Raw genomic sequence first — 18,362 nt, 5'->3', positions numbered from 1 at the left:
TTCAAATTTATATGAAATGCAATTAGTTACACTTAAGAGTGCTTTTTGACCAGGACTTAATTATATCTTTATATGTATGTCATCTCATCTCTGATGAAACTTGTGTCATGTATTTAAATACATGACACAAGTTTCAGTAGAAATGGCATATATAATGGCACCTTTCAAACATTTTACATTTGTAATGATGTTGCATATTTAAAATATGTAATCAAATAACACTTATTTAAAGCATGAAATAAAATTATTTAAAAATGATTACTTTAAAGTAAAACTTTTTATTCGACATTATTGCAAAATGCACTTTTTAAAAGTGTGTTAAGAAACAGTCTTGAAAGTTTACTCTCTTTGAGTAAGTGGCCTTTTATTTCATTAATATTATATTATCAGCAAGAACAGTTTTTTTAAACGTATAGGCTATTTTTTAAGATTTGAAGTACAGTAGCTATACCACTGTATATTTCTATTGTTTATTGTAGACATGCATGGACGTTTTATGGAACTAAAAGTGCACTGTGACCATCCCTTAAAGGGATAGTTCACCCAAAATTCATAATTTATGCATCCTCAAGACAAGTTGTTCCAAACCTGTATGAATTTCTTTCTTCTGTTGAACACAAAAGAAGATTTTTTTTAAGAATATGGGTAACCAAACAGTTGATGATCCATAGTATTTTTTTTCCATACTACGGAAGTCAGTGAGGCCCATAATCTGTTTAGTGACCCATATTCTTAAAAAAAAATCTTCTTATGTGTTCAACAGAAGAAAGAAATTCATACAGGTTTGGAACAACTTGAGGGTGAGTAAATGATGACAGAATTTTCAAAACTATCCGTTTAATTATAAAAAACAAAGAAATAGTGATTTAAAAAAAAAACACTGGGTTAAGTTGTTCATTTAAGTAAGAGAATGTTAGTAATTAAGAGAACTTCAAGAGGGAATAATCAGCATATGCAGTTAGTACACTTGCTAGGTGCTAAGTGCTTTAAATTAGCCGTTTGGCTACAGTGCAGATGATTTAATTGTAAGCATAATAAACAAAGCTAATTGTATTCTGTGCTTCATACAGACTTAATTCTCATTAAAATGTAGGCTGGTTATGAATATGAACCATTCATTTAAATATTAATACTAGATGTGTGAAAGGCTACGGTTGAGGCAAGAACATCATTTTGGTGTCCAGAATCTATTTTGAGACTAATGTGAATCCGGAGTAAACTTTCAGGACATCCTAAAAATCGAATGCAGTCGTTTGTTATAATCATGGCCCAGAAATCAGTAAAGTCTCATTTAGAGTTTTAGAAAATATCTCAACAATGTCTCAAACTGTCCTCAGATTTGCAAAGAAGATTTATGAACTCTTCCCAGACCAAATTATCTAAGCTCTACATTTGTTTTATAGCTGTATGTGTACAGCTGTATATATTTACTTGATGTCACATGACTCTTTTGGCTATTTCTCTTGAGGAGTTCACACCAAGAACGATAACTATAAAGACAACTATAACTATATTAGCGTTTGGCGTTCTGTTTATTAAGTTTTGTCGTCTGCCGCTTTAAATGCTCAAGTTCTTTAAAGCTGATTGGCTTTCAATGTTTTAATCGTTCATAAGCTGGAAAAATGGTTCTGAAAAATATTCCAACGAAATTGTTTCTCTGTGCCGTTATGATAATAAGCTGTGGTGTGAGCGATGCCGTTCTTTTACTTCAGAGCAATTTTTAGAGCTATATATTTATTGTTATCATTATAGTTATTATCATCCTATGTGTGAACGGGCCTTAAATTGCCCCCCCCCCCCCCCCCCCCCCCCCACACACACACACTTTATTTCTCCATATAATACAAAGTTTCCCAACATTTCAAAATAAAGTACTACATTTTACCTTATTTTAGTTGACCATGTAGAAAGAAATGGAAAAATAGAAAGCTAAAATTAAACAAGAAAAAGCATTTATCCCCTATAAGGCACTAGTTTGACATAAAACGAAACATACCATAAGCCTCACAGAATTGGAGTCCTTACTGAAATCACTATACGGTCTTTAATAACAGCACATCCAAAGACCAGTGCACCATTTCCATCTCAACCCACACAAAAGCAGGCACTGCGCTAATTTCTCTCTTCAACTCTCTCTCTCTCCCCATACCTTTCTGACTCACTCATACAGTAGGTCTGTTGGGACTGAGGTCATATAGTGTTTAGGAGGAGCATGCAAGGTGGGAGTCCATCTGAAGACAATGAGAGAGAGAGAGAAAAGTGATAGAACAGACTCCAGCTCGGGAGAGAAAAGCACCAGCCAACGTTACATAAAGCATTGGAAGTGTTCTGCCAGGAACACGACATGGGCAAACAGGCACATGCCGTCAGGAGCAGTGGGATGTGTCTCAACTCCATACACTGACTGCAGTTAGATGACAAATCACATGTGAGCATTTATTAATGAAAGCTTTCCTTCTCGTTCTCCGGCTCCCACACATTTATATGTCCTTCCCTTTCTATAATTTAACGGATCGCTCTCACTTTATTCTCTCGTTTCCTTTTCTTGTCCTCCTCCTCCTCCTCCTCGTCCTCACGGACAGCATCACACGTCTGAAGCACCACAGCAGGGTCAGAAATTAACCAGGGCTCCAGGCCAAAATGACAGTCAAATTGACAAAAATGCCCCAGATATTTAATGTGTGTGTGTGTGTGTGTGTGTGTGTGTGTGTGTGTGTGTGTGCGTGTGTGTGTGTGTGTCTTGCTTGGGTCTGAACTGTTCTTTTTATATGTTATCAAACATCTGAAATATTTCATAATATTCCATCAAGTTACTGAGTGAGTGATAAAGCAGACACTGAAGTGCCTTGTTGCTGTCAAATGTTTCTGAAGTAAGTGCTGTAGTAAGACACTACTCCCAATTACTCCAAATCTTAAAGGGTTAGTTCACCCAAAAATGAAAAGTCTGTCACTAATTACTAGCCGTCATGTCGTTCCAAACCCGTAAGACTTTCGTTCATCTGCAGAACACAAATGAAGATCTTTTTGATGAAATCTGAGAGATTTCTGTCCCTCCATTGACAGCTACGCAACTACCACTTTGACGCTAAAAAAAAAATCATAAAGAGATCGTAAAACTAATCCATATGAATTGAGCGGTTTAGTCCAAATTTTCTGAAGAGACTCAATTGCTTTATATGATGAACAGATTGAATTTGGGCTTTTATTTACATACATTTTATTCACGCAGTTGTGGTCAATGGAAGCTCGAGCGTGTTCGCTTGACGTGCGAGAACCATCAATGTTTATTTTGAATACAAAGTAGTCGATTGTCGAGTTCACGCGCGTGTACTAAACCTATGCGCGTGAACTCGACAATCGACTACTTTGGACTTCGACCGAAAACAGGAAGAAAATACAGGTATGAGCGCTGGCTAAATTATCATAATTTTTATTAATATCTTTCACATCTACTAGAGTCAGATTCACCGCGTTCACTCTAAAGGAATCACTCACATGACCTGTGCACTTGTAATGACACATCAAGGATGTTAAGAGGCTAAAAGCAGGTTTAAAACTTGCCCCATTGAAGTCAACAGGGTGCAAATTTTAAAAAGAGGATAACACGGTGTAGGCAACACCGATTTTTGTCGTTGTTCTCTGTACTGACAGCACTCCAAATTTACAAAAAAATGTAAATTTAATTTTACGATCTCCTTATGAATGTTTTGAAGCGTCAAAGTGGTAGTTGCGTAGCTGTCAATGGAGGGACAGAAAGCTCTCAGATTTCATCAAAAAGATCTTCATTTGTGTCCAGAAAATTAACAAAAGTCTTACGGGTTTGGAAATACATGAGGTTAAGTAGGCCTAATTAATGACAGAATTTTCATTTTTGGGTGAACTATCTCTTTAAAACAGCGAGCCATTAAAATCTACAGTGCAAGTAGGCAGTACACAGCACTTTTGCAGATACTTTATTATTTGATGTTCATTTGAACCATCAGAAGTGTTCAGACTGAGAATTTATTTCATTTGTTTGATACTAAATTAAGTGTTTGTATATGGTTAGACTAAGAATCAATGTCCTGATAAAAATTAAAGGGGGGAAAAATAAAAAATAAAGTTAATTTCTGACACTGCACCACACTGAGCGCGAGCTGCAGTTTCAAACTCCGTTCACACGAGACGCGTTCTCGCGTTCCTCTGCGCTATTGTTTAATTGTTGTACACATGTACACACACGCTTGACCTCTTTGACAGTTTAGTAGAGGCGTCTTGCTGTTTTCTTTTTTTCATTGAGTCAGGTAAAAAGAAGTTTTAAAAAAACGCGTCTCCGTTGCGTTGCGTCCAGTTTTTTTGAACGCGTCCATGCGCGCGCAAAAAAACGCGTAGTGAGGCAAGAGAGGGAATGCAAATACACGATGCTCCTATTAGAAACAGGCAGGAATTTGATTTCAAAATACGAGCTCGGATGAGAGAGAAAGTGAGAGCGGAAGATTAGACAAAAGAACAAAGAAGTGCTGAATCCATGAATATCGCTGGGAACGGAACACTCCCATAGGAGAACCAGCGAATAACGCTATAAACTTCGCGCGCGCACACCACAGATCCCAGCTTCTGGTCTCGTTCTGGTTGAGACGGAATGAATCGGCTTACCTTTGTGGTCACTATGCAGAGGCAGTCCATGGCAGAGAGAAGAAGACAGGTGGAGATGTATCCAAACCCCCGTTCCCCCCTCTCCCCTCTCTCCCTCCAGCTTCTCTCCTTCTCTCGTTCTCTCTCTCAGCGCCCGCCGTTCGCCCCGCTTTTCTTCAGCGTATCTCTTTTGACTGACTTCAGCATTGAGGAAAATAGAGTATGGAGGGAGGGGGGGGGGGGGGAACGTAAAGAGGAAGGGGGTGGGACGGAGATAGAGAAAGAGAGAGAGGGAGAGAGAGAGAGAGAGGCTTCAGGATTTAGCAAACTAGGAAAGGACGCGCGTTCGTATCGATGAGGGGTGAGACAAAAAAAGACGATGGAAGAGAGGATACGAGCTGATGAAAGGAGGTGGGCAGGGGAGGATGAGTACAGATACGTGAGGTGACGAAGAGGGGGAGAAAAGAAAGAGGGAACGGAGTCGGACTGAAGCGGCAGAAGATGAAGATGTAGAGAGAGAGAGGGAGCGCGCGCGCACGGAGGGAGGGGACGTAAAAAGATGGAAGGGGAGGCGAATATGTGTGTGTGTGTAGAGAGAAAATAAGAGAGTTAAAAACGAGAAAAGCAGCAGATGTAATTTAGTTCACGAAAACGGAAGTTCAGGCTAAAAGATAACGAGGGTACTACTCTGGTTGTCATGGCGTTGCCGTGGTAACGCTGCAGAGTTGTTGCTGTGTAAATAGCCGGGTTGTTGTCACGTGGCCATTGCTTTTTAAGCGCAGTGAAATCAGTGAGCGTTCCAATGGAATACAAGCGTACTGCGTTCTTAAAACGGTAGTATGCGAAACAGTATGCAACGGTAAACGTATACTGTGCACGCATGGAATCCGCATACACTGCAGATGCAACTTGGTGTACTAAAATAATTAAAACTAGAACTGAAATGAAAAATGATTACATATATAGGCCTATATAAAATGACCCAAAAAAATTGTAATAGGCTACGTAATTAAAATGAAAACGATAATATAGCCTATAAAAAAATACATGTATAATAAATATTGTGGGGAATTTTTTTTTTAAATATTAACATACAAACTAGTATCTCAAAGGTACTAAAATAACATTGCCTACAATTCAATGACTGGAACTTCCATTTGTGATGCCAATCAAAACTATCATTGAACAATGTTTAACATTATTAGACATTTGTTATGCAGAATTAAAATAAAACATTATTATCATGTTTACAACAAATTTGCCTATTTTTTTTATAAAAAAATATATGCCTATTTTAAAAACACAACATAATTACTAAAATGAATAGAATAAATAGAAACTATAATATTATCACAATAATATTTGTTTTATGAGGAATTGGAATAAATGTTAAGCAGGTATTTTCGTGTTCACACAACAAATTGGCCTATTTTCTTTTTAAATAAAAATGATATGCATATTTTAAAAACACAACAAAATGACTAAATTAACTTTTTAACTAAGGAAAACAGAAAATATAAAAATAAAACTACTGTAAATCAAAATAAAAACTATAATAGCATCAAAATTATATTAGAACAAACGTTATTAAGCACGTATGCATGTTCAACACAACAAATTGGTCTATTTTTTTACTAGGCTATAACATCAGTATGCATTTTCCCATCATGCATTAGATTCTTTTTCTTTTGTTAAATCCTCTAGGTTGGGGTTGATTAGTCAGTGTGTGTATTTTGAATAAATGAACTGTTTCAAGCTTGCTGGTTTACTTCTTTTTCTCAGCTAGTATCAATGAGCAGCATTATGTATTGTCACTGGGCAGTTAATAGTTAAAAGGAACAGTGAAACTATCATATGATAACGCATTCTATATTAAAGAACATTTCTAAAGAAAGAAAAGGAATTAAAGAATGAAAAGTTCAGTGTTTTGCAGCTCATCAGTGCCCTCTGCTGATGTGGGTCAATGGGCAAAAGAATCACATACTTCCCTGTATAGTAGGCGAAAAACAGTATGTGACAAGAGTAGTATGTCCAAATTCACAGTACTCATAAAAAGAGGCTAAAAGTACCTGGATGACCTGCTACTTCCCGCATACGATGGACACTTTACTATCCCATGATGCCATGGGAGAGGATTTGTGAATGACAGTGAACTGACTTCGGTATAGGTCACATGATAATGACAACTTGGCAAGTGTAGTAGCCTACGTCCAGATTACATTCACACTACATACACAGACTCATACTATAGAACATACTTTTTTTGACGGTCGTGAAGTAATTAGCTACTTATTCAAAGGAGTATGCGATTTCAGACGCAGCCATTTGCTTAATTAACCGTGTAATGTGACTGTTTGTGTGACAAAAAGTCCATTGATTTATACATACTTTTTTCAGTTTTCCACTCAGTGTGCTTTGGTTATATACTGCACATTTTAGCCAAGGAGTTTGGCAGTTTTGGCACTGCAGAAATGGATTAATATGACAGTACTTTTCCTGAAAATACCCAATGTGAATGGGAGACAGCGTGAAAGAGACTATGCATTTTTTTACATTTTCTCTCAGAAATAAAAGACAGTAGAAAACAGAGAGAGAGGAGAGAATATGCGGCTATTTTTAGTGACACTGTCATCTTATTTGCTTGTTTCTATGCCTTTGTGTTAACACTTCAGTCTGTTCTCTGTATAATTCCAGTGCTGAACAGCAAAGGGGAAGATGAGACCCATTAATGTCCATTTTATCAAAAAGCACAGTGAGTGTGTTTTGTGTTGTGAACAATTTTGAAGAAAAAAAAAGAAAATTTAATGTATCACTTTACCTTTAAGACCATGGACTGTACCATTAAAGTCAGTGAACGGGCATGTCAGAGCCTCAAAGCCTTTCCATGAGAATCTCCACCCAGCCAAGGGTTAATGCTGTCGCAATGAAGCTGTTGTCTATGATGCACACATTTACAACCACAGATAAAAACATTTGACAAAGAGAATCATTGTGTGAAGTGTTTGAACTGTGTGTAAACCAAACCATCTGTCTCTGCCATGCATGCAGCACATGCCACTGGAGATACAGAAGTGGAATGGTGTGTGTGCAGAGCTGACATGACTTTCATGCGATGTAAAATGTGTGTATGGAAGAGAATACTGTAGAAAACTGGCACTGTGCAAGGAGAGAGAGTGTGCAATGTGCATGCTTTCATTGGGTGTTGTTAAAACGGAAATAAGAATTTGGCCTTTGAATGGATTGACATCTTCACACCTACATCACTGTTGCATAAGTGCATGTATGTGTCTGTTGAAATGCGTGGACGATGTGCACATACTCTTTTGCTTTATTGTGCATGTATGTGTGGTTGTAACTGCATGCATTGGTGTGTGTGTGTGTGTGTGTGTGTGAGAGAGAGAGAGAGAGAGAGAGAGAGAGAGAGAGAGAGAGAGAGAGAGAGAGAGAGAGAGAGAGAGATAAAGAATTGGAGTGGAACAGTGTAATTCTAAAATGAGTTTTAATATATGAGGTTTTCCATAAAAGGAGAGTTGCCCATAGCAAGCTTGTCATCGCAAAATTACATTCACATACATGCAAGCTCAAACACGTGTTGGGGGCATTAATATTTAGCACATACATATCTGCAGTCAGAAATGTGTGTTCACACATCGCTGTGCTGGAGACAGAAGCTAATCAACAGATTCACACAAAAGCATTTTATTATAGTCTAAATGCATGCATCTTAAGCAACATGGTCAAACTGGTTACATTTGCAATTTAAATGTTAGACATTAATGTTACAATCATGTGATACAATATTTGATATGTAAAGGCATTTCCTCATCTTCTTACACAAACACCTCGTTGTTTTGTCAAATTGCTCCATCTTGTGGTCGTTTCAGTGGAACAGATTTGTAATTTGACTATTTTCAGCAATATTACGTACAGCAGTCGCAGCGCAGAAATATTGTGAAATGTCACTGCTCGGTCTGCAATGATTGAGTCATCGGGCAGCAAATTAAACTTGTACCTATGACATATATTCAAGAAAGTTCCAAGATATTCTCCATCGAGCCTCATTCAGGACATTTTTGTAATTGCAGTAGCCTACACATTTGTAAAAAATGTATTAATCCTTTATTTTTTAATTCTAATGACTCGGATCTTATATACAAATGGTATCCTCCAAGGAATCTTTACCAAATTAATTGATGAAAAACAAAAACATCTCGTAATAATAAACGACTGTTGGCTCTGGTTGCTCGGCGCTGAGAAACGTAGCAGGAACCACGTGACAAATCCATCGCTGCAGTGCTTCAACTGCTGTCTGGACGATCATTTCATTACACCTGAACAATGACATTAAAATGCTTTAATGAACAACATTGAATAAAAAAAGAATAATACACAATAAACACTTTAAATTATTATTGAGATAATAGAAGTTGACCCATTAGAGATAGCATCAGGACCACTAGTCGAAGTAGAGTCGTGTTCCACAAGTATATGTAGTTATTGGCATAATGCGCCATTTTATCTCATACAATTTTGAACTTTAAAAGCGAATTTCCATAATGATCAACTAGGAAAACATGTTTAGGTCTTGAATACATTTTAAAAAACACACAGCCCAGCATTACAAATACATGTTATTTTGTAGTTTATTTTTCAATTTCGTCGAGTCCTTTGAATCAAAAGGACCCTCTCCAGAGATACACCAACTTTACATTTGCACATCAAAATACAAATGAGGGAGACAAATTTGTTCTCTCGTTTTAGTGCAAACTTTTAAATATGAATAAAACCAACAACAACAAGGTTACCTCAGTGGTGACAAGAACTCTGGACAAACAATTTACAAAATGTACATCAGTTTGTTAAACTTTTAACAGTTGGAGAATCAGAACAGAACTTTTTATTAGAGACATTGGATCAGTAAACACTTTATCATAGCAAATCAGCTAACCTGCAGCTTCAAAACTTTCAAGGACGAAATATGATCCTGTTATAAAATTGAGCTATTAGCTTTTGTTACTAGAAGTGGCGGCCATGTCTGTCTGTAAAGCGGCTGATGAGAGACAAATGTCAAAAGCTTCCTATGATAATAACCATGTTTTGCGCAAAACTAAAAGGAAATATTACAGCAACAACAAAAGAGCAAAAATCGGAAAACTGAAAATTTGTAACATGCTTCTTTCCTTTTGAGAAAAAAAAAAAAATGCAAACTTAACCACCAAACATTTTAATTCTTAGATGGTCTTTTGCCAGTTGTGCGTAGACAGAGTCGCTCAAGAATTTACATTTTTGGGAATTTCATTTCAAATGAAAACAAATGGTGTTTAACAGGATTTACTTGAGATTTGATTTAATTGAATTTAACTTTGTGCTTCTTCGCATGACCGTCATCCTTTATGAGAGATCATCTTGCTTGAATAGGGAAAAACTGATATGTGGCTAAAATTCTACAGTAGAGTCCTTGGAGGGATTTTTTTTTTTGTTGAGATTTTCCTTTGTTTTTGGAAGGAGAAAATAAAATCTTATTCAGCACCAATGAGATTCCATTTAAGAGTTCAAAATATTGAATGTCTCATCTCAATTTCAAAGAAAATGCTTAAAGTTCCATTGACTCGTTTTCAAAATGCTGGTTGTTTTCAAATTCTTCAAATTTGTGGATTTCAAAGTCAAAGTTGGCGGTCAAACTGGTGGTGTCACTTTTGAGGCGAGGGTCCTTTGTGAAAAATGTAGATTGGTCTCTGAAAGCCTAAGGGAAATAAAATAAAATAAATAAATATTAAACATATACAGCACAATATCATAGGTAGGAATTGTAAGGCATTTCAAAGCTCTGACCTCTAGAGTAATTTTGTGGAGTTCCGATGAGCTCATAGCTGGAGAAGCCCACATCAGCAGTCAGGTAGGAGGAGAAGTGGTCCGGTTTTAACCGGATGCCATGGTAATTCTTACAGATGTCCTCCTGAGAAAAATCAAACAACAATTTGACTTAACATGTGCTCAACTTTAAGATGTCCTAAAATTACATTTCTAAAACTGACCATTTCAGCTTTAAATTCCATAAGTCGTGTTCAAAACATGTCAGTTGAATTCTGTATTATGTTGCAACTTTTCTTATAAACCATTACCTACAATCAACACCACTGAACACTGGTGTCTTATATTGTTGTTCCATTTGTTTCAGAAAAACAACATTTGGAGGTAAATTCACTTCGCAACCGTAATCATTTCTAGCTCAAGTTTGTCTTGGTGTGATATATTTGACTCAGCTGTAAGATTTGATCAATTCTGTGGACATGGTTTTAGTTTAGCTGTGGCCCTGACCTGGAAAAACTATGTTTGTCATTTAAAGATATGGAGAATTTCCCAAATTGATTATTGCAACTCAAAGTTATTTGGAGATCATGGTCTACATTTAGTTAATAATGTTGCTACAGGGCTTTTAAAGGAATCGTTCACACAAAAATTGACATTTTATCATTATTTACACGTTGTTCCAAACCTGTATGAGTTTCTTTCTTCTGTTGAACACAAAAGGATTTAAAGAATGTTGGTAACCAGACAGTTGATGGACCCCATTGACTTCCATAGTATTTTTTTTCCTACTATGGAAGTCAATGGGTGCAGTCAACTGTCTGGTTGCCAACATTCTTTAAAATATCTTGTTTGTGTTCAACAAACTCATACAGGTTTGGAACAACTTGACAGTGAGTAAGTAATGACAAAATTTTCATTTTTGGGTGAACTATCCCTTTAAGAGATTAGATGATTTGGCACCACATTTCATATCCGATCTTCTCTCTGCCTCTCATGTCATCAAATACCATTTTTGCCTGTTCCAAAGTGAAGTTCAAAATGTTTTGATCCATAAAAATGCATAAAAACACCCCAAAATGTTTCACACGGCAAAAAAAGTGTCCCTGTATGAGTTACTTTTTTACTAACATTATAGTTAAGCAATATCATAAAAGCAAGAGAGGCGTTTCTCCTGAATATCAGCATGATTGCAAATGTGATACTGATTTCATACATCAGACAAACAAACAAGTTAATACTATACGGAGTATATTGCCAGTTTTTGCCTCAATTCACAATGAAATCATTTCAGAACAAACCCACAGGAGAACCGTTGCATGTCTCACAGTGAGCAAACCCAGTGGGGGGTTGATGCTGAATAGGCAATAGGCAAAATAGGCATTTTTAAATGAATCAAGTGAATGAATGATTCAATGACCTATTCATAAATGAAACGATTAGCCGTTTTGAACGAATCTGTTGAGTGAATGATTTAGTGACTCATGAAGACACCAACTGGCAAGTTTTATTTTGAAAAATGTCTCTTTTTTTCCTATTGTTTTATATTTCTATATTCAAAACATCATATTTTTAAATTTTAATCTCATAACATTATTTATGCAACTGTAATTGCAGTTTAAATGCATCACAGATCTACCCTGGAAATCCAGAGTTCTCGCGAGAGCACAAGTTGAATTTGCTCAGCGAGTTACTCTGGCGTCGAGTAATGATGCTCATTAAATATGCCCTTGTATCCGAGCTGCACCAATCACATCGGGTTATCTGATATAGGCGGGCCAGAGGCGAGTTAAACAGATGACGACAGCGCTGTGACGTCGAAGTCATTAGTAAGCATTGCAAGATGGCTATGGATGAACACCAGTTGTTTGAAACGGCTTTGGTCGCTACAATGAACGAGTTAGACTTGGCTTTTTATCTAAAAGAGGAACAGAAGACGGCGCTCGAATCGTTCCTTTGCAAGAAGGGCGTTTTTGCTGTTTTTCCGATCGGATACGGTAAGAGTCTAATCTCCCAGTTAGCTCCGCTGGTAGCTAAGCGTATGGGGCTTGTTGTGATTGGTCGTAGTGTTATCCAATTGCGTGCAGTGAGATTTTCAAATGCATGCTTGGTGCCGCCCCTCGAGCTGGCCGATTTTCATTAGTCGATGCCAGACCATTAATCTTTCAGATTTGGGTCTGAATTTCCAGGCTATCACAGATCATTCCTCTAAACAAAATCTGATCACAAGTGGTCATGGGACACACATTTGAGAACGCCAGGTTTGAAAAACTGACGTTTTGACAAAAAAAGGGGTCTTACAGTGAGCTTCTTCCTCTTGCTGTAGGAGCTCCAGGGTTGAGGCTCCAAAATGAAGAGTCCTCCTGGCCGCAAGTGATTATATATCCTGTGGAAGAGCCGCTTGAGTCCAGCATCACCCCAGTTCAAGTGGACCCATTTTGTCACACTCAAACATAGAATCACATCATACTCTTCCTTTTGTATCTTCACCAACATATCACTCTCCAGCACATAGTTCCCCTGTGTAGGTTAGACAGACAGGGTATTATGAAACAGGATAGACAAACAGTAGTATTTTAATACAAACACATACACATTTTAAAAGTTACTGTACACCTATTTCCTTCCCTTGAAAATGATTTGGTCTGAGGGATTTTCACCTCCAAATCTCTATGATACTCTCTCATCTCTAGATGTGGCTCGGGTCACTCCATCATTGTAAGTCTACAAGGTTTTTTTTTTTTTTTTTTTAAACAAGGTAAGGGCTTCATGTACTTGGGATGAGTATGCAATAGCAAATACACACAGCCAAGCAGAACCTGGCGACAGACCAAAGACCTAGATCATCAGATGCCAGTTTATCTTTAGCTATGCTACAACAACTAGTTCACATGTGTGTGTCTAACAGCACTTGAGCTTGAACGATTAAAATAAATTCTTGACAACTGTGTGATTTAAACAGGAGGCTTCATAAAATTCAGGTAAACAGCTAAAACTACTATGAATGACAGGATTGCATGCATCTGTCATTCACTGCATTGCATTCACTACTCAACTAGTACCATTTACTGCTGCCAAGTTCAGTGCCATTGTGTTTAAATGCGTTCTAGGTGAAGAGTGCATGTTTAATGCATCAACATATCGTATTCTGTACATTTCAAGAAATCACATTTATTTATATGGAACTTTATACTGTACAGATTGTTTAAAAAGCAGCTTGATAGTGATAAACTGAGAAATAACAGCGTTAATATTGCAAAATTTCATTATTCAGCTCAATTTTGATTCAATTTTACACGGTGTATATTAAACATACTTGATACAGCATTTAAAAATGGAGCTTTAGAGCAAAACTTACCAGTCAAGTAAACAAGCACAAGCAATGAATTCTTACTCAAATGAAAATCAGCAAAAACAGAAATTAAGCTTTTCAGTCTTACCTTGACAAAGGTCACATTAGCAGGGAAATCTCCAGGAGGGAGACTGTTTGTGTCTGTCTCAGGCAAAGGGGGGCCAGCTATGGGTCCTCTTGAGATCCGGAGCGAGACAGGGAATGAATGCTTCCCATCAGGGAGACTTACCAATGCTCCATCTTCCATTTTCCCACTCCTTCCTCGCTGATCAGCCTCTGTGGATTCGCCTTTCTCTTCTCGACCAACTTCCATTCCCTCCCCGACCATGCATTTGTTCACTTTATCCTCATGCTTTGTTTTTTTCCCATCCCCATCCTCTTTCACAACAAAACTCTCTTTGTCTGTCTCCTTCCCCTGACTCTTTTCTTCCACCAAACCCTCTTCCATCCTCTCCCTCCCTTCCCCTCGATCCCTCTCCCCATTTTCCCCGGAACGTCGGGCCTGCTGCGTGTGGACCTCAGAGAGATAGTGCCGTATATTCTGCCGAGCGGCGTGTATCAATGCTCCGTCAATATCCAGGCCCACGATCCGTGCCGGACGCCAATTTTTGGCGATGGACAGCGTCAGGTGACCGGTGTTGCAGCCCAGATCCAACACAGCCTTCCCTCGGAACCACTCGGGATTAAACACACGCATGCGAGGATCCTCGCTCAGACCTGGGTTCCGATAACCATAGTATTTATTGTAGTTGCCGAACTGAAACTTCTTTTTCGGCTGGTTGCTGTTGTGCTGTGGCCTCCACTGGCTCGGATTTTGCTGCGGTCTTTCAGCTGCTCCGGTACGAGAGCCCGTTCCTGGGGTGTGAACAGCCTGAGAAGGCCTTCCAGATCTCTGAGTCTGACCCCAACTTTTCACCTCATTTGCACTGTCTGCGTTCTCCAATCTGCTGCCGGCACGCCTGCGTTTGCGCTGCCTGTTTGATGGAGCATTGGTGGGGTTTGTAGATGGAGGTGCAGTTGAGGTGTCAATGGCTTTCTCCTTCACCTCACCGCCATTTGTGGTTAAACTGGGCTTATCCGAACACTGAGCCTCAAGAGTCGAGTCCGATAACGTCTGGTCCTCAGGAACAAGGGTGTTCACCACACTTGAACACTTTTGTTGAACCCCCGAGTGCAAATGTGTCAAGGGAAGCGTTGTTTTTCCATCATCTTGTACGGATGCACAGCCGTTAGACTCGAGTAAATCGATCTGTGTTACTCCTTCACCAAAACCTTTCCCACATCCTCCAGTGCTTGCTCCATGGTGCTTGTTTCGATGTCTTCGCCGGCCTCCGCTACTTTTTAAGGGAGACGTCAACAGATTTCGTGCACTAAGGCAATTGAGATTGAGGGGGTCTGTGATATCTCTGGGTATCAGGATCTCTACAGGGTCTCTGTTTTTGGCGGGCAATGGCGAGGACTTGGGTGTCTCTGCATTAAGAGCCCGGTTCACCTCTTCATCCAGAAGGCTGTTAAGGTTGAGTGGGTCAAAAATGTTCCCGCCCAGCAGGAAATTGGTTGGCAGGACTGACTCGCTCTCCGAGTTGGCACGCCGTCGTCGTTTACCATAACCAGGGTGTTTGAATCCAGAACTCATAGTGTTGCGTCGCTTATTGACTTTCTGCTGTTGAGGTTTGGGCTGCTGGGTGCCATTTTGGGTTTGTGTAGACGATTCGACCCCAACACTCACAGCATTGTTGTCTGTGGCATTGGTTTTCTCTCGGTGCTCCACTAATGCACCACTTCTTGCCTTTTCACCACCCTCTTTGCTGAGGTTTATCACTGTGGTCTTGTCGGATGGATGGAGATCGTCAATGCTGGTAGCATTTCTAGTAAGTTCTGAGTGCTGTTGGGAAGTGGGGTCTGTTTGGCCCTCACAGGATAAAACAGTTCCTTTGTCAAATGACATCTCTATCATTTTTCAGGCTGAAGCTGGAGGAGACATGGATCTGAAATGAAAGCACAAAGCAATCATCCACAAATCCATGTGCACATGCAATAATTAAAAAATAACTACCAAACATACTCAAAAGAATTTCGCTATTTGGCTATCCAGACGATGTATAGACCTGTCAGACGAGATATAGTCCTGTATTTGGCTATTTTGTGGAATTGGCAGATTTACTGAAATGATTCTGTCTAGTTCAGGTCCAATTTATTTAAAGGGACAGTTCACCCAAAAATGAAAATTCTGTCATTAATTACACACCCTCATGTCGTTCCAAACTCGTAAGACTTTCGTTCATCTCCAGAACACAAATGAAGAACTCAAATGAAGATATTTTTGATGAAATCTGAGAGCTTTCTCTTCCTCCATTGACAGCTACGCAAATACCAAAAAAAGTTCATAAAGAGATCATAAATCTAATCAATGTGAATTGAGCAGATTAGTCCAAATTTTCTGAAGAGACTCGCAAATAAACATTGATCAGCGAACATAAAGAGAAGCTCAAACGTGCTGTGTAATCAAGCGAACTCGTTTGAGCTTCAGTTTACAACTGATGTGTGAATTGATAATGGTTTATATCAGAATAAAAGCCTAAATTCAATCTGTTCATCATATAAAGCGATCAAGTCTCTTTAGAAAATTTGGATTAAAACCGCTCAATTCATATGGATTAGTTTTACGATCTCTTTATGAACGTTTTGAACCATCAAAGTGGTAGTTGCGTAGCTGTCAATGGAGGGACAGAAAGCTCACAGAATTAATAAAAAATATCTTAATTTGTTTTCCGAAAATGAACAAAAGTCTTAAGGGTTTGGAACGACATGAGGGTGAGTAATTAATGACGGAATTTTTTTGGGTGAACTATCCCTTTAATGATTTTGGTTTGTTGATGTTAGGCAAATTAAGCAGTAACCCAAATTTAGCATTTTTGTTTATATCTATTTGCTATCATGTAATTTTACTTGTATATCAAAAAGCAAATATAGAGAACACACTAGGTCAACCACTAATCCTAATAAAATTGATCTTTCAGGATTCCAAAATAACTCAAAAAATATATATATTTTAAGAGTTTCTGATTATGATTCCCGATAAGATAAATAATATAAAAAAAAAATATTTTTTTAAAACTATTCAGTAGCAACGTTATTTCAACACAAGTAAAGTTCTGATAAGGATGACAACAAAACCCTAAGAACGGGCTGATGAGTTATAACAAAAGTTAAATAGAAGAATCCTTTTTACAACTTAAAATTATAAAACCTAAAGACTAATTTTTTTCGCATAAAATACGCATAAAGCTCAACGTTACCTGACGAAACACCTGTTAAACAGTTGTCAGCTCCTGACAACATCTGTCAAGTGTGCATAAAGAAAGTAAATGTTCAAGTTAGGTCAACGTTGGCAAAACGTCCACCCACCTTCAGTGTCAGCGAGTTCGCCTCCTCTCGTCTCGACACTGCTGTTATTACTGATTCTGTGTCTAAACTCCGCCTCCGAGCGTCATTTATGAATAATACATATCACAGTAAAACCAACACGAAAAAACAGAAGAGAAAAAAAGGAAAAGATACCTAAACAGGATCAGTACTGTGTTCAGCACACAGCCCCGGGGCTCTAACTCTCTCCGCCCTCTCTTAAAGGTACACAGCCCAATGCCTGCCTCCCTCTCCAGCGGACGAAAGAAAAACCCACAACAGCTTGGTCAGTGTAAGCGACAGCTGTCCTTGCACATCCCGCACTGAAAACACCAGTGCATTAATACACACAGCTGTCCGCTGACGTCAGGTTCAGATTCAAAACAATACGGTCAGAGGACACACCCCTTAAAAATAAAGCTTATATACGAACGAACCCCATTTCAGAATATCAGAAAAGCTGTGTGGAGTTACTGATCACAATGGTAGTTTTCTAAAACCCTAACTGTTCGGCTAAATCACTCGGCTGAACTTGCTAATGAGCTGCAGAATCACACTGAGAGAAACGGGGCTTTCGGTGCTTTATATATTTCGAACGGCTGATGACGTCGCGAATTGGCAGCTAAAGCAGCCAATAGCACACCGATATTCCGGAAAGCTTCTTTTCACTGTCCAATCATTGAACGTAGAGGGGCGGGATTAGCCTAGATTATTCTTTATAGGTGCCCTAGCTATGTGCCTGCGCATAAAAGTCAACTTTATTTAAACGGACATCGTGAATTGTGCAGCGACCTCGTTAAACTTCCCGTATATGACGCATATTTCACTTTATTCCATTACAACAAGACGGTGGTTTTGTTCGTAAGTGTTTTTGGCTGTTGTTTACACGTTTGCACTCTGCACACTTCCTCACAGGCAAGCAACAAGACGCCCCGTAGCTTTTCTATCCAGAATGCAAGGAAAAGACATTTTGACAGACAGTATCCTAAAATGCACATTCTGCAACTGATGACTGATTATTTATATAGTATTTACTTCCGTGGTTGCTTGCTATTTTAAGCTACAAGCAGAAGCATTTGGTTCCCGCCCCCGCGTGTGGTTGCTGTGCATGGCGTACCGATCGAGCCACTGGGATTTGTAGTCCTCTGGATTTGTAGTCCCAGCACACCCCTACTCGTGCACA

At 38.7% G+C, this 18,362-nt stretch overlaps 2 protein-coding genes across 4 annotated transcripts in view; both read right to left on the bottom strand.

Moving 5' to 3' along the window:
* The window catches only part of dlg4a (discs, large homolog 4a), a 178,594-nt gene extending 173,851 nt beyond the window's left edge, over window positions 1-4,743 (bottom strand). The window contains exon 1 of the mRNA XM_079871511.1: window positions 4,636-4,743. Within this exon, the coding sequence (XP_079727637.1) occupies window positions 4,636-4,665 (30 nt within the window). The 5' untranslated portion in view covers window positions 4,666-4,743. The remainder of the gene's footprint in view (window positions 1-4,635) is intronic.
* Window positions 4,744-9,234: 4,491 nt separating this feature from the next.
* mepcea (methylphosphate capping enzyme a) lies at window positions 9,235-17,779 on the bottom strand. 3 transcript variants are annotated; one of them, XM_079872058.1, is made up of 5 exons: window positions 17,183-17,779; window positions 13,863-15,762; window positions 12,724-12,942; window positions 10,447-10,570; window positions 9,235-10,357 (listed from the first exon to the last, which is right to left on the bottom strand). In XM_079872058.1, the coding sequence occupies exons 2-5, from the start codon at window positions 15,729-15,731 to the stop codon at window positions 10,305-10,307; spliced, it is 2,265 nt and encodes a 754-aa protein (XP_079728184.1). In that variant the 5' UTR covers window positions 15,732-15,762; window positions 17,183-17,779; the 3' UTR covers window positions 9,235-10,304. The 3 variants fall into 3 exon arrangements, with proteins under 3 accessions (XP_079728184.1, XP_079728182.1, XP_079728183.1); XM_079872056.1 differs by having other exon boundaries at window positions 17,336-17,737; XM_079872057.1 differs by having other exon boundaries at window positions 17,074-17,225.
* Window positions 17,780-18,362: the final 583 nt, after the last annotated feature.

Source organism: Squalius cephalus (assembly GCF_949319135.1).
Source record: "Squalius cephalus genome assembly, chromosome: 5".
NCBI classification, from domain to species: domain Eukaryota; kingdom Metazoa; phylum Chordata; class Actinopteri; order Cypriniformes; family Leuciscidae; genus Squalius; species Squalius cephalus.
This window is presented reverse-complemented; position numbering and strand designations above follow the sequence as displayed.

Excerpts from the sequence above, each read along its gene's own strand:
- mepcea (XM_079872058.1), bottom strand. The coding sequence starts at position 15,731 with ATGATAGAGATGTCATTTGACAAAGGAACTGTTTTATCCTGTGAGGGC. Across the intron at positions 12,943-13,862 it reads CTAATGTGACCTTTGTCAAG|GGGAACTATGTGCTGGAGAG; the intron begins GTAAGACTGAAA and ends TAACCTACACAG. Across the intron at positions 10,358-10,446 it reads TCCACAAAATTACTCTAGAG|GCTTTCAGAGACCAATCTAC; the intron begins GTCAGAGCTTTG and ends TATTTCCCTTAG.